The following is a 17,071-nucleotide window of genomic DNA, read 5'->3' as shown; positions in this document are numbered from 1 at the left end:
CATGTTTAGTTCAAGAGTAGTTCCAGGTAGCAGGAGTAGAAGGGTACCACTTGCTATCTTATAAAGAAAACAAAACTGCTACTATACCATCATCATCTATTAAAGACTGTTGAGGTCCAGCCCCTCTATAGTCTTTTCCCAGAGTTCCAGAAGAGATGCCACCAGAGGCGAATTAATTAATCTGAGAGATTTTTGAATAATCTACGTACACAAAACTCTTTAGTCCATTCACTTTATTCTTCTGAGTCAATTCTCTCTCTCTACACAGCTTCTATTCTGCTCTTATACTTAGCTCCTTTCTTGCTTGATTTCTCTCTATACTTTTCTGCTGTTTTCTTTAAGTTCTATCTTAATTCTCCATCTAGTTCTTTCTCATCTCATTCTTTCCCATCTAGTTCTTCCTCATCTTCCATCTCATTCTTCTAGTTTCCCAATCTAGTCCTCCTCAAGTCTCTGAGGTTTATAGTCACATACCCATGCCATAGCAATGCTCTGGCTAAAGCAAGGTCACCAGGCTTGAATTCCCTCAGGGTAAAAAGGAGGGGAGATAAGATCAACACAAAGAACAGTAATTTTCAGCTGTCATAGCAACTCAAAAGGGAAGTGGCTAATGGGGAATGAATCAAGTAAAGGCTAAATTGGGTTGATAGAACTGAAGAAAGGGATATATGTGTTTAAACTAAGTTCTTAGAAGCGGTTAGGAAAAATGTTAAGATTCTATAAGTTACTGAGTGAAATAAAACTGACCTTTATTCCTTTGGAGCTATATCTCTCTCAGCTTAGCTCGGTTTCCCATTTTCTGGCAGGGCAGGGGAAGTATAGCTAGGTAACAAAGCAAACTGTGTCACAGTTTGATGTACCTGGAATGTAAAAGCCCTTTAGTTCTGAGTAATTGTTAAAGGGAGATCTAATCTACAGATAGCACTTGGAAGAAAGGAAGCTTAAGCTTAATTAGCACATCTGCCTGGCCTTCTCTAACAGATAGTCTGGATGCTATGTATCTGCAGTCTGTTCTCAGAAAGTCTGAGAAGTGTCTCAGATAAGATACTTTTGTCTGGAGTGGACCTGGCCGGATGTTGCTAATGATGATAATTACAGAAAGGCCTGAAGTTAGGGGTCTGGCTGTGTTACTATTGTTAGCACAGTTGGGAAATGTTATCCAAATACTTTAATTGTGTAGGGGAAATTGTGCAAACATACTGTTCTAAGAATGGAAAAGCTACAATAGCACACGAGAACTTCATAGCAGGAAATAGCTAATATTCCAAAGCCATTATCACCAAGACTCCTTAAGCTTTGGCTTTATCCTCTGGAAGGGCCCTTGGCTTCTTTCAGGTATAGTTTTGTCATTGTCAGCTGAATTCCTACTTCATATTTCTGTGACCTGCAGCAATAATCACCACCACCATCATGACCTTCATCATGTTAGTCTTTTGAGACAGAGTCTTGCTGTATAAGCACTGGCTAGTGGAACTCACCTTTAAAGCTGACCTTCAAGTTGTGATCCTCTTGCCTCTCTGCTTCTTGAGTACTTGGATTGTAGGTGTGCACCACTATACTTGGTAGAAGACAACTTTAAAACATTTATTTAAATATTTTTAGTTTATATGTATGAGTGTTTTGCGTGCATGTGTATCTGTATACCACATGTTTGCAGTGAAGACCAGATCTTCTGGAACTGGAGTTACAGACACTTGTATAGGGAGCAGAGGAAGCCCTGAGTGAGTGGAGTCCTGAGTGAATGTATAGTGTTGACATGAACATAGCCATGTTGAGGACTTCAGTGGCTCAACCCTTCCAGGGTAGTAAAGCCTTACCCAGGTGAGGCTTAAGAAGGGTGGCAAATATATCATCAGGTGCCCAGGTATGAGTGTTTGTGAAGGATTTGTAACATAGTTGATGAGCGTGCAAAGACTAGATATTTGTAGCCTGAGACAACTGCCTACAGAGATCTCCTACTGAGAAGAACTAAGCCCTCCCTCTGTGCTATATATATATTAAATATGCTGAGAGGTTCCAGAGGTAGCAAAACCCCACCTGGTCCCAGCTTTACTGTGTGTGTGTGTGTGTGTGTGTGTGTGTGTGTGTGTGTGTGTGTGTGTGTATGTGTGTCTGTGTGTGTCTGTGTGTGTCTGTGTGTCCGTGTGTAGTTTGTCCTTCTTCATTCCCTTCCCACACTTAGTCAGGGTTCCAGGACCCAAGCTTCACAGGTTGTGTTATACTTGTTTCTCATCATGTGGGTGCTGGGGAACTGAACCCAGGTCTCAGCAGAGCAACGAGTACTCTTAACCACTGGACCATCTTTCCAATCCACAAAACTTAATTTCTCACTAAATATTGGAATTCTTCATGCCTCTTATTTCCCCTCTTAGACCATATTTATTTTTACTTCTTTACTATTTGTCTTCTCTTCCCATCTCCCCATTTGAAATGTTAAGTTCAAGAAAGTACTTGCCTTTTATAGTTTGAACAAGATCACCCCATAGGCAATTTCATTGCAAGTATGGTTGTCAGCTGGTTGAGAAGTCAGCTTTTCAGAATAAGCCTTTTGTGTGCTTTACATATGGTTTTGATTCTCATTTTGGCAGTGTTGAGATATGGCCAGTCTTAGACATGGTAGCACATATCTATAACTTCATTACCTAGAATGCTGAGGCAGGAGGATCATAACTTTGAGGCCAGCAGAGGGTATTTAGAAAAGTAAAATTACTTGTTCTCAGGTATTATTATACATTGTATCCAAAGATGTTTGCATCGTAATGAAGCAATGTTATTTCTGAAGAAGAAATAACAGCCTCTTTTTCATTGATTTCCTTGTCTATAAAATAGAGCTGTTAAGTACTTTAGAAATGTTTAGGTAATAAATTACAAAAAACTGTGATGTTCAGTTTTTATTGAATGTAGGGAACTTTCACACTTGCAAAGTAGAAAAGCATAAAAATGGTTGTAAGTTGAACCTTACAAGCTGAGGAGCATCAGTGTAGTGTTTCCTGCTTTGATGGTTTCAGGCATCAACGTGGTTAATATATGGCTTGTCTACTCACTCTCTTACTGGTAAATGTGTTCTGCTTTATATTCATTTATACAAAGGATTCCCAGATTTCTTTCTACTGGTAACTTCTCCCTTAATTCTGAGGAATTTGAGAGTATAATTCATTTCTAATAAAGTATAAAGTAACAAACTATGTCTTACTCTTTTAAAACATAAAATTCTGATCTTAGGTACATGATGGTTTGAAAGAAAATGGCCCTCAAAGAGAGTGGCACCATTAGGATGTGTGGCTTTGTTGGAGTAGGTGTGATCTTGTTGGAGGAAGTGTGTCACTGTGGAAGTGGGCTTTGAGATCTTATGTATGTTCAAGATAGCATCCAGTGTCTGAGACTACTTCCTGTTGCCTTCAAGTCAAGATTTAGGACTCTTAGCTACTTCTCCAGCACCATGTCTGCCTGCACACCACCATGTCTGCCTGCACACCACCATGTCCTGCCATGATGATAATGGACTAAACCTCTGAAAATATAAGCTACCCCATTAAATGCTTTCCTTGATAAGAGTTGCCATGGTCATGGTGTCTCTTCACAGCAATAGAGACCCTAACTAAGACAGAAGTTGGTATGAGGGACCGGAGTATTGTGATAGGCCTGACTATGTTTTTTTGAGGAATTTATACTACTTTGGGTTAGAAAAGCAGTGGAATGCTTTAACCACTACTTAATGGGCCATACTAGTGGAAACATGGAAGACAGTGGTTTGAACTGTGGGGGCTGTGTAGCTAAAAGGTTTCTCGGATCCCACCCATGGTCCCACAGCCACTAGGACCCAGGTAAACACACAGAGGCTTATATTATTTACAAACTGTATGACCTATGGCTTCAGTTGCTTGCCAGCTAGCTCTTTCATCTTAAATCAACTTATTTCTATAAATCTACTTGTTGCCACGTGGCCGTGGTGTTAATCATCTGCTGACATCTTGCTGCTCCTTGGGTGGTGGCTGGTATCTCTCTCTCCTCTCCTTTCTTCTCTTTGTAAATCTGCTTGGATTTCCCACCTGCTTCTAAGCTGCCTTGCCATAGGCCAAAGCAGCTTATTTATTAAGAAATGGGAACAGCATATATTCACAGCATACAGAAAGATATCCCCCAGCAGGGCTGGCTCAAGAGGTTTCAGAAGAGAAGAATTTTAGTATATTGCCTATAGATCCTTCTTCTTGTGATATTTTGGTCAAGAACCTGACTGCTTTTTGCCCTTGTCTGAAAACTGCGTGAGGCTAAAGTGAAGAGATTTGGATTAATTCCTTTGGCAGACAAAATCGCAAAACAGTCTTGTCTTAGTTAGGGTCTCTATTGCTATGAAGAGACACTATGACCACTGCAACTCTTATAAGGAAAACATTTAATGGGGTGACTCTCTTACAGTTTCAGAGGTTCAGTTCATTATCATCATGGCAGGGAACAAGGTGTCTATGCACGCAGATGTGGTGCTGACTACATCTTAATGAGAAGGCAACAGGAGGTGGACCAAGGCACTAGGCATGGCTTGGGCATATATAAGACCTCAAAACCCACCCCTACAGTGACATACTTATAGTGTGAATTCTAATTGGTCTGAATAATAAGAACCCAGAGTCAGATATCAGGGTGACAGCTAAAAGATCAGAGAAGCAGAGCAGCTAGCCACTAGAGAGACTTCTTACCTCTAAGAATCCTCAGACTGAAAAGGGCCTGAGCTCCTGTCTCCAGCCCACCTTATTACTTCCTCTCTCTGCCCAGCCATATCACTTCCTATTTCCTTCTCCCAAAATCTGGGATTAGAAGCCTATGCCTCCCAAGTACTGGGATCAAAGGCATGGGATCTGGAATTAAAGGTATGTGCCACCACTGCTTGACCTCTATTGGTTAGCTATGCACTCTGATCTCCAGGCAAGCTTTATTTGTTAGAGCAGAAACAAAATATCAGCACACATACTTCCTCCAACAAGACCACACCTACTCCATCAAAGCCACACCTCCTATGCCACTCCCTATGAGCTTATGGGGGCCAATTATGTTTAAACTACCACATTCTACTTGCTGGCCCCCATAAACATGTTACAGAATCATAATGCAAAATGCATTTAGTCCAACTTCAAAAGTCCTCATAGTCTATCACAATCTCAACCATGTTTAAAAGTCCAAAGTTCAAAGTCTCTTCTGAGAGTCATAAAATCTCTTAACTGTGATCCCCATTCCAAAACATAGGAAAGGAACATAATGAGGAGATACTGGATCAAAGCAAGACTGAAGATCAGCTGGACAGACTCCAAACTGCATCTCCATGTTTGATGTCAAAACACTCTTCAGATCTTCTGCTCCTTTCAGCTTTGTTGACTGCAACACACTTCTTTCTCTTAGGCTGGATCCACTCCCTGTTAGCAGCTCTCCTCAGGAGATATCTCAAGGCTCTAGCATCTCCATCATCTTGGGTTTTCCAAGGCAATCCAGGCTTCAACTACACAGTTTCACATAATGGCCTCTCTGGGCCTCCATTCAGTGACAACTCTGACACATGCCTGGCCTCAGGTGTGAGGCAAATTCCATAACCCATTTTTTTTCTATCCTTAACTCTAAAGCCAGAACCATGTGGCTGCCAAGTTTTACTGCTTGCTAGAACTAGAACATGATCCCCTCATTGAATTTCATCTTCACCAGCTTCCTGTGTTTGATAATTTCCTTCATTGCCAAAGTTTGGCTGTTCTGGAATTTGCTCTATAGAACCAGACTAGCCTCAAACTGGGAGATCTGCCAGCCTCTACCTTCCAAGTGCTGGGACTAAAGGCATGCATCACTACACCCTGCTCTAAGCTTTTCTTTAATTCCTTTTCATAAGTTGGGAATTTATCTGGGTATCATCTTACCCTGAGGTTACCACTCCCTTTATTCCATTTCTTAATCTGAGGCAGACAGAGCATATATATATATATATACCTTAGAAAGAAAGAGAAAGCAAAAGAAAAGTTTAGAGCCAAGTGTAGTGGTACATGCCTTTAATACCAGCACTCTGAGAGCAGAGGCTGGAGGATCTCTTTAGTTTGAGGCCAGCCTGGTCTATAGAGCAAATTCCAGAACAGCCAAACTTAGGCAGTGAAGGAAACCATAGAAAACAGAAAGCTGATGAAGATGTAATTGAACAAGGGGGCCATGTTCCAGTCCCAGTAAGCAACAAACCTTGGCAGCTTCAGCCACGTGGTTCTGGCTTTAGAGTTAAGGATAGAAGAAATGGATTATATAATCTTCCTCCATGACTAAGGAAAGCCACTGAGGCCAGGCATGTCAGTGGTGTCCCTGACTGGAGGCCTGGAGAGGCAATTGCATGAACTTTGTGAAGGTTAAGCCTAGATTGCCTTGGAGACCTCAAGATGTTGGAGATGCCAGAGTGGGATACCTGCTGAGAAAAGTTGCTAGCAGGGAGTGGAACCAGTCCAAGAGAGAGAAGTATGTTGCAGTCAACTAAGCTGAATGGAGTTGGAGATCGGAAGAATGTTTTGATATCAGACATGAAGATGCAGAGTTTGGAGTTTGCCCAGTTGGTTTTTGGTCTTACTTTGATCCAGATTTTCTCTCTATGCTCTCTTCTTTATGTTTGGAATGGTAATATATATCCTGTGCCATTATATGTTGGAAGTATGTGATCTGCTTTTTGATTTTGATTTCACAAGGGATTGCAGTTAAGAAATTGCATGAATCTCAGAAGAGGCTTTGAACTTTAGACTTTAAAATAAGTATGAGACTGTTAGAGACTACGGGACTTTTGAAGTTGGACTGAATGCATTTTTACATTATGATACAGCTACAAGCCTTTGAGGGCCAAGGAGTGGAATGTAGTGGTTTGAAAGAAAATGGCCCCAAAGGGAGTGGCACTATTAGGAGGTGTGGCCTTGTTGGAATAGGTGTGATCTTGTTAGAGGAAGTGTGTCAGTGTGGAGTTGGGCATTGAGGTCTCATATATGCTCAAGATACCAACCAATGTCTGAGACCACAAACATTGCCTGTTGCCTGTGAGTCAAGATGTAGGACTTTCAGCTCCTTCTCCAGCACCATGTCTGCCTGCACACCACCATGAACTGCCATGATGATAATGAACTAAACCCCTGAAAATGTAAGCCACACCATTAAATGTTTTCCTTTATAAGAGTTGCCATGTTCATGGTGTTTCTTCATAGCAAAAGAAACCCTAACAGGATATTTATAAAGTTTATCATTGATCACTTTAACTTTAGAGTTTAACCATTTCAAACTAAAACATCATGCTATTAGCAACTTTCTCAGTGCATAAAAACAACAGAGTCTAATTTTTGTGTCCATATTGGCACTGTTTTGCAAATTTTATCTACATGGCATCATTTGGTTGCTTGTGGGTCCTGTATATGATCCTGCATTAAGTAATTTCTTTGTACTTCTTTAGGTCTTTTCTTTTTCCAAACTTACATGTTACCCACATAATCTAATTGTCTAGTCAGCTGGGGATTTGTGGAAAACTGTTGATCCACCTGTAGCTTTCTCATTTCCAGAGTATCTCTGGACATTCTGGTTGGTCCTCAGCAGGCCTCATCTTGACCTGCATTCTCAGTCTGGAGAAGCTGGTTTTCCATTGGTCATTTTGTCCTGCCCACTATTTGGTTCTTCTAGCCCAAAGTTACAGTTTTCCTAGCTTGAACCAGATAAAAATACACCTCTTTATTGAACAGGGAATAGGAAGGACTGAGGCAGATCTCAGCCATAGCTTCTTAAACTCAATGGGAGGGTCATGAAACTTGTCAACAGTAGAAGGTTTGTGAATGTGAAACAGCTAAAAATTCAAAATCACCAGCAAATTTGGAGTGTTTCTGGCATCACGTGCCTACACTGTGTTGTGCAGCTTCCCTGAAGCCCTGCTTATGCCTGCATGCCATCTGTAATGGTCTGCGAGAATTCATCATGGGGAGAGCAATGAGAGGATGAAGATCAGTAGTTCTAGTGCAGGCAGCTGCCGCCTCAGAAACACTGCACATACAGATGAACTAGATATTGTGGGGCATGCCCATAATCGGAGCTACTGGAAAGGTTGAGGCAGATGGACTATGTGCTCACGGCCAACCTGGGTACTGAAAAAAAAAAATGGGACATGTGGACAATTGGATGTTTGTTTTATTTTGGTTTTTAGGTGGTATCTTGCTATGTTACCCAAGCTAACCTTGAGTTCAAGCAATCCTCCTGCCCCAGCCTCCTGAGTATCTATGTATACAGACTAATTTTGCTGATAAGTAACACATTAAAACCATAAGTTCAAGAGGAATATATCAGTAAATTTAGAATTCTATCCAGAAAAACATTCATTATGAAGGAAGTAAAAAGTTAAACAACTGCCAGGTGATAGTGGTGCACACCTTTAACCCCAGCACTCAGCAGGCAGAAGCAGGTGGATCTCTGTGAGTTCAAGGTCAGCCAGGGCTACACAGAGAAACTGTCTCAAAAAACAAAACTAAACCAAACCAAAACAAAATTAAACTAAACAACCAACTGAAAAAGAATTTGAATCACTTTTGACTAGAGAATAATCAACAGAAAAGTGGGTTATAGAATATGAATGAGCATTTTACAGAAGCATAACTGTATATTAAGCATAAAAGAATAATCAAGATTCTAAAGAAATAGAGATTAGAACAGTCTAAAGTTCCATTTACTATTAAGTTGGCCAGGTTTAAGATGACAATGCCTGATACAGTGGACATAATGGAGGCACGTGGGGAAATTCACTCTCCTTATTTATGGCTTTCAGTAATCTCTCAGAATATACAGCATGCATGCTATATTTACCCAGCAGTTTGAGCTGTGTATAGGGTGTGAGAATTAAAGAGTATCTGTTGTTTTCATTTTTTTTGTAGAAACAAATTAGGGGCAGCTTCAATGTTCATTAATAGAGATCCAATGTACAGCCACTAAATGGAAAGCCAGTTGTAGGAAAGAATGAGATGCATTGAAGTATGGTGACTGTGGAGGGGGGTTGTGGCATTCTAGGTTAACAGATTGTCTACTCTTTAAAATGACAAGTGTGTATTAAATTTACACATAAAAGAAACATATGGATTATATTTTCCAAATTTGTGAACTAAGAATTATATTTAAATGTTTATAAATAAAGAATTTTGATGAATTTTTGTTTGTTTCCTATTTTGGTATTGAAATAGGGATATTTATTAAATTGCATAGAGTAAAAGGGATTATCACAATTAGGTAGTAATTATACATAACTGAATAATTTCACTCATAACTTCAAAAAATCTTTCAAAATTGTAACCTGACTTAATGTAGCATATGTTACATATATTTAGAATGCTAAAGAAGTTTGATCTCTGGGAGAGGAAAGACTAAGTACTAATTCATTCCATATTATATAATTTCTAGTACATTTCCTTGAAGATTATGTGGGCTCAGGAATAGAAATTTACTTTATATTACAGATGATTTCTTTCTGTATCATTTGTCTTTTTTAAAAAAGAGAAATCACAAGGTAGCTATCATTTCAATTAACTTTATCTGATTATATAAACTACAAACAAAAATAGAATTAAGAAAGGAGAAATGTAGGTTTTAAATTAGACCACTAAAGTATTTGTGTTCACATTTTTCCAGACTAACTGAAATGTTAAGTGATAGGAATTATAGACAGAATATTCCTCCTACAATTAAGATATTCAGAAGTAAAAGAATATTCAGTTTAAACATTGTGAATTTTTATTTTCTTGAGGCATGGTGCTCTACAGTTTTAATGTAGTTATGCAACTGACAAATGCATTTAACAGGAAACATTTATCTGAAGAGAAACAACAATAGTGTTCTTCTATGTAGTCATAAATACAATTAAATTGTAGGTTCTTTGTTCTTTTTTATTTATTTTCTTGAGAACCTTCCACATGCGCACTGTTAGCTCTATCATTCCCACACCTCCCTTCTCTCTCAAGCTCTTCCTGTGTTCCCCCTCCTAAATCCATGGTCTCTTAATTATTATTGTTAAGTATTTATACAACCTCCTGAGTCCATTTAATCCTGCTTGTATGTCCGTGTGTGCTGGGCTGACAATTTGGGATTGGACATCCTATACACGAGCTACCCCCTGGAGAAACCAAATTCTTCTCTCAGCAGACGTTGACCACGTGCAGCTCTTTATCTATGAGTGGGACCATATGGAATTTCCTTGGCACATCAGCTGGCGATGCCATTGTGTTGGTCTTCTTCAGGCAACCATATTGTTGAGATGTCATGGGTGCATTTTGACTATAGTAGTTTCACCTCTCTGACCTCTGACCCCTCTGGGTATGGGCAGCTCTTGCTATTATCCTAGGTCGGCCTGAAACCTGCTTTGAAACCTGTACACTCCCAACCCTGTCTCTGCTGCCTGAGAGATGAAATTACAGCTATACCAAGGCATCTAGAAGTTTGAAAAGAGACAGTAACTTAAAGCAGGGGACAACATTTTTCCAGTATTTGTTCCTCAGAATATTTAAGTTTTAGGTGTTTCCCCTTATGGAAATTATCTTGAAATAAGCATATATATTTATATTTTAATGTTTTATATTTTATAAACATTGTATATTCAAACTAACAAGCGTAATTTTTTTTTTTACATTATGTAATCAAATGTTATCACAGGTTTCGTCTTGATATCTATAGATGTCTGGCCAGCCCAGCTCTAATAATGCTAACAGAGGAGGACCCCATCCTGAGAGCATTTGAACTTAGTGCTGATTTAAAGGAACTCAGCCTGGTGGAGGTGGAATTCAGGTGGGGAAGAATGGATGTTGTTTGTCTTTTGTTGTAGAATCTTCTGCTTCAATCTGTTCATTGGCTGAATGATAATTTATATTTATTTACATTTACTCTAAGATGACTAATGTCATTGCCACTTGGAATTTTCTTTCTCTGTCAAAGGAACATATCTTGGTGCTGTTTAGTTGACTCTGCCTCTATCCTTTGCTCTTCAGTAACTGCTCTTTGGTAACCACTTAGCCCCCAGCAAACCTTGTGATCATCCTTATGGCGATTATCTCTAGTGCCCTCTTATCAGCTCCCCTTTGCAAAGTGCCGACAGGGACTGTACATGAACCCACTTTCTTGTCATGGTTGCCTCTGTAGCCCCATCTTGTGTGGCTGTGTTCCATCTTGAAAAGTCAACAAAGTTCATTCACACCTGTGGAACGGGATCAGAAACCCACAGTTTTCTTTAGCCTTAATTCAAGCATACATAGTATGTTTTTGAAAGTTCTGAGTCCAGGGACTTATGAAAGACTACATGTAAATTTTCTGGTTTAGAATTACTATTCTTTAAGTACATTACATTAAAAAAAATGATATCTATATACTTTGGTGAACTCATAATACATTTTAAAAAAACTTAATTTTATTAGCACATGAGGCTATGAATAAATTCTATTTAAATATGAAAACCTTATTTTAACCTTGGTTTTGTTTCCATATAAAATAGAATTTATCTAATTTATTCCAAAAAAGATTTGAACAACTGCTATGATTATATTACAATCTTGAACTAATAAAGTTAGATTCAAATGTTACCCTAGAAGTTAGTTATTTCAACCTGATGTTTAATAAACATAGAAAGATCTACAAAAGTTAGATATTTTTGCTAATGTCAGCAACAAGTTGGCAGCAGAGTTAAAACGTAAAGAAGCAAAGTTATTAGCTAGGCATGGTGCTTGCATGCCTGATGTCCCACCATTTGTGAGGTAGAAGCAGGAGGATTACTGTGAGATGGAAGCTAGCCCCCTGAGCTACATAACAAACCTTGTCCCAAACAACAGAGACAAGGGTAGGGTGTAGTGGCACACTCCTTTAAATCCAGATCTTGGGAGGCAGAGCTCACTCTTGTGAGTTCAGAGGCCAGCCTGGTCTACCTAGTGATTCCAGGCAGCCAAGGCTACACAGTGAGACCCTGCCTTTAAAAACAAAAAGCAAAACAAAACAAAATGGGACAAAATTCCCATGAGTTATATTTAAGTGACAAGATCTTTCCTCATCACTAACTGTAGCTCTATCTAAACTGTACAGTCACTTAATTATTTTCCCATAACCTATTACAGATTAAACAGTTTAATAAATTGTATGTCTTGCTCTAGCAGTCTGTTAAATGTTTATTTAAAGATGAGATATCTTTGTAATAACACTTTTGATGCATATTCCTATCTGCGGTTATAGTCCTAAACCAAAAGGCATGTAATAAATACTTCATTTGTTAAAGAACTAATTGTTAAACAACTAATTGTTCTCAGGTTATGTAGTAATGCAAACAATGAAAAAATGTCTGCCTCTATGGAAAAGTTGTGAGTTTTGAGTCTAGCTAAATATAGCCAGTTCATGGGAGCGTTGACTGTTCGTTCACCTTCTTTTTTCATGGGGCAAAAAAATGAATAAAATAATTTTCTAAAGTCCAGCCTCTTATGCATGACTCATAGTTGTTTGTATTATACTTATTTTTGGTTAGCTAAATTATAAATTTAATGTAATTGATATTTAATGAATAATTATGTGCTAAAACTTCATTTCTCACAAACTATGTTAAGTACAGTTTTTATAAGTAAGTCAAAGATAGTGGTAAGGTTTGGAAACTAGCACTTTCTTAGGAGGTGCTGTTAGTGTTTTTTCTAACTTGAATTTCACTCAAGTGAACACTTTAAATATGAGTCATAATACTTTTTCAGTATTAGAAGTAGCATATGTATATTGTAGATTTTTATATGTATATTATAGAAAATTACTGTAGGTAAAAAATACTGTTTTTATAGTTTATGTGAGTAATGTCAAGGGGAATTTTAGCCATCTTACAGAGAAAGAGAAGTGAGTTAGGTGAAAAACTGACCAACAAATTTTATGTGTTTCTTGGAGTGTCAATATATTAAGTATACTGTGTTCATCTGAAATCATCAATATGGGTTCAGGAAGCATATTTCTCCACAGCTGTGGAGAATATCTGAAGCTCCTGTGATTGTCAGCAGGAAAAAGTGCAGATCTTATGTAGCCCTGTCAGAATTTAAATATTACTGAGTATTGGGCATTGGGAATGGCATTCCTAATAGTGGACTGTGCATTTTGTAGGAATGATTATGAAGAGCTAGCCCGTCAGTGCAAGATGTTTGCTAAAGATTTGCTTGCACAGGCCAGGAATTCTCGTGAACTGGAAGTTATCCTAAACCATACATCTAGCGATGAACCTCTTGACAAACGGGGACTACTAGAAGAAAGAATGAATTTAAGTCGTCTAAAACTTGCAATCAAATATAACCAAAAGGAGGTAGGAAGCTTTCTGTGATGCATTTAAATTATTTTCTTTACCTTGGTTCTCAAATAAAATAAAAAGTTATAACTGTATAGATAGACATTCATAACTCAACAGTGCATATACAGCTAAAATGAAAGACCATGCTAGTGTCTGAAAATCAAAGCAGATTCTGTTTGTAGGATTGTCACTCAGATCTCTGGTGTCTGAACATCAGCCAGACCAAGAATAGCATGGTCTCAGAAAGTGGAGCTCCTGAGAACTCAAAACTGGAACCTGGGAGGAGCACACAGTCACAGTGGGAAGTGAGGCCATGGGCCAAGAAGCAGCTAAGGGCTAACTGGAATGTCTTCACGTGTCTGTGTTTCTTGGGCTTTTAACAGCTTGGTGGCTTTGGGGTAGTAGACCTTTTTACAGGGCAACTCCTAACACTGACTTTTAGTCAGTGAAGAAGGTAAAAGAAGCATGACCTTGAAGGAGGCCTTTTAGAGGTCGTGTTGTGTCCCTTCTGCTAGAATGTAGTCCCTTCTGCTGGCTATCGCAATCACAGGTTACTGAAATAAAGGACAAATGGGAACAGTGATTTCCTCCTCTGCCTACCACCTCTTGATGACAGGAATATTAGAGAATCTTTGTCCATGCCTCAAACCACTATAGACTTAGAACATTTGCACTTGAAGTCTTGTTATTCTAGATACTACTTAATAGGATTTCTAATTAAATTATCATTATATTAAAGATATCAAGTATAGTAGTAGGGCTGATATTTGGGGAAATATGACACTCCCTAAGTTCTGGCTGCTGCTAAAAAGTGGTTTGGGAAGAAAGACTGTTTCAGTTCCTAGTATCTCACCTTGAGGGACAAACACTGAAGTCCAAACAGAAGAATAAGGAATGAAGTAAGGGGCTGGAGAGATGGCTTCATGGTTAAGAGCACAGGCTGCCTTTCTAGAGAACCTAGGTTCATTTCCCAGCATCCATAAGGCCGCTCACAACTGTAACTCCAGTTTCAAGGGGTCCAATGCTTTTTTTTGGTCTCTGTGGGCACCAAGCACACAAATGGTGCACAGACATATATTGGTGAAATTATTAAGGCCACTTCACATAGTTAAAAGGGAGGTTTATTTTGTAGGGTTACTTACAAGTGAAGGGATAGGTAACAGGGTCTGGGAAAGGTGGTGCAGTCCTGCGGTGTTCTCTGGAGAACTCTGCTCTGCTCCATCTACCTCCAGCATCCAGGGTCCAGGAACCAAGAGAGCCCAGGCATCCGGACCTCAGGTCTTCAGCTTCCTCTCTCAGCCCTGCATCGTAGGCGTGACCATTACTGAAGTCTCAATGGGGGTTGGAACTTCCAGGTCAAAGCTGGAATGGCTACCCGCTACAGACATACATGCAAGCAAAGTGCTCATACACTTAAAAAAAAAAAAAAATTAAAGAATCACATAAGACCTAGTTGCTAAAAATGAAAATAGTTACATTAGAAAAATTTTTTGATAAGCATGATAAGATGCTGTCTAGTTATTTTTTTATTGTAGACTAATAATCTGTGAATTAGATTCTAGTCCAGAAAAATATTGTCATTTAAATTTGTAAGCTAATTGTACAAGTTAACTTCTGTATTTGTACTAGAATTTTGTTTTTATTTGAGATTTTTCTTCTCATATGAAATTCACTATTAATGACTTTGAAGAGTATTTTATTTTGCTGGATGGTGGTGGCACACACCTTTAATCCCAACACTCTGGAGGTGGAGGCAAGAGAATCTCTGTGAGCCAGCCTGGTCTACAGAGAGAGTTCCAGGACAGCTAGAGCTGTTACACAGAGAAACTGTGTCTCAAAAAACCAAAAACAAAAAGAATATTTTGTTATTAGGGGCCTGGAGTAGTTGCTCAATGGTTTAGAATACTATTGCTCTTGCTAAGGACCCTGGTTCACCTACATGGTGGCTCACAAACATTTGTGATTCATTTACAAGGGATCTAATGCCCTGTTCTTACCTCTGTGGATACCATGCATGTACACGTGTAGATAAAACATACTCATAAATAAAGCTTAAAAATAATTTTAAAAGAGTGTTTTAGTGCTCAGGCCTGTAATCCCAGCTGCTGAGGCAGGAAGATCACAAGTCCACAGTCAGCCTGGTCTGAGGCGTGAGCAGCTGAGTGGTAGAGCATTTGCCTACCATGTGCTAAGGCCTAACTTCAGTCCTCAGCACTGAAATCAGTATCCCTGAAATAGTTTAAGTCCTTCTCAGTGTTTTCATGAAGTGTATATAGATCTAATACATGGACCATTTTTTATCATGCCATCTGGGTTTCTTACAACTCAGGAACTAAAGCCAGCCCTTTCTCAAAGATTAGTTAGTGCTGTCAATGGAATGCATAGTCACTTTCAACCTTTATTCATATTTTTAGGTCTTTGTACTGGCTTATATAGGCTCTTGATAGTCTTTAAGTGTGATCAGCTCAGTGCAGTAGGCTGCTGATACTTTTAATACTTAAAATGGCAATGTGCTATGAATAAGGCAGTATCCTAAGAACTTGGTGCTGAATCTTCACAAGTTTACAAGGAGCTACTATTACTAGCCAGATATTAGAAATGAGGAGTAGGAAGCTTAGACAGGTTGGAAACTTATTCATGGTTGTCTTTTCTGTGTCAGAACCTGGATTTGAATCATGTAATCAGGCTCCATAGTCTTTACTCTGAACCTCTACACTTTTAGTTGTAAGAGGAAAGAAAAAAACACCAAACCTATGTACAATGTGTAGGATTTTTCACCTAATGTTAAGACTTTAAGTATCAGCCAGTTACTATTTAAAGGTTTTATTTCCTTATTTTGTGTTTTATGTTTCTGTATGTCCTTTTCAGTTCGTCTCCCAGTCAAATTGCCAGCAGTTCCTGAACACAGTTTGGTTTGGACAGATGTCAGGTTACCGCCGTAAGCCCACCTGTAAGAAGATAATGACTGTTTTGACAGTTGGCATCTTCTGGCCAGTTTTGTCACTGTGTTATTTGATAGCTCCCAAATCTCAATTTGGCAGGATCATTCACACACCTTTTATGAAATTCATTATTCATGGAGCATCATATTTCACATTCTTGCTGTTACTAAATCTCTACTCACTTGTCTACAACGAAGACAAGAAAAATACAATGGGGCCAGCCCTTGAGAGAATAGACTACCTTCTCATACTGTGGATTATTGGTAAGTGTCAAGTGAGTTTGAAAGATTTGCCTTTGTTATTTAATATTCATTGCTTGGTGACATTGTGAACATGGAGTTCAATTTGCAGTTTTGTCCTTTGACACAGCTAAGACACAGACATTTTCATGATCATTTATCTAATACTTTTACAAAGGTTAATGTTCCTGATTTTATAACTTTGTATTAAAATACATGAAAATCAAAAAGTGTGTGTGTGCATGCACACACATGCTCATTTGTACTGGTATGTATACATGAGTGGGTATGAATGCAGTGTGGGTGTGTTTTGTGACAAAAACTTTCTTGAGATGCAGCACACATGTCTACTTATCCCAGATATGCATCCCATGGCAGACCAAAGTACGGACACCACCACAGTCCAGTTTGATGAGCCAGTGAGTTTTATGGGGTTATTTGCAGGAATATGTAGGGGTATGTACAGGAGCAGAAATAACTCAAAGAGGGCTGTATCACCAAAGGCCGCCCCAGCGTGGGTTACAGCTCACAGAGCTAGGGACTTGGAGCGCGTTGCAGTTTGCAGGTCACCTAGCTGGTTGGAGAGT

At 39.0% G+C, this 17,071-nt stretch overlaps 1 protein-coding gene across 4 annotated transcripts in view; it reads left to right on the top strand.

The window, feature by feature from the left end:
* Positions 1 to 17,071, top strand: part of Trpc1 (transient receptor potential cation channel subfamily C member 1) — a 57,408-nt gene that overhangs the window by 20,924 nt on the left and 19,413 nt on the right. For all 4 annotated transcript variants that reach the window (XM_036192728.1, XM_036192727.1, XM_036192730.1 and 1 more), the window contains 3 exons: positions 10,666 to 10,797; positions 13,123 to 13,318; positions 16,172 to 16,508. In XM_036192728.1, the coding sequence (XP_036048621.1) occupies positions 10,666 to 10,797; positions 13,123 to 13,318; positions 16,172 to 16,508 (665 nt within the window). The remainder of the gene's footprint in view (positions 1 to 10,665; positions 10,798 to 13,122; positions 13,319 to 16,171; positions 16,509 to 17,071) is intronic.

Source organism: Onychomys torridus, chromosome 7 (assembly GCF_903995425.1).
Source record: "Onychomys torridus chromosome 7, mOncTor1.1, whole genome shotgun sequence".
Taxonomy (NCBI): domain Eukaryota; kingdom Metazoa; phylum Chordata; class Mammalia; order Rodentia; family Cricetidae; genus Onychomys; species Onychomys torridus.
Note: the sequence above shows the minus strand (reverse complement) of the source record. Positions and strands in the feature narration are given on the sequence as shown.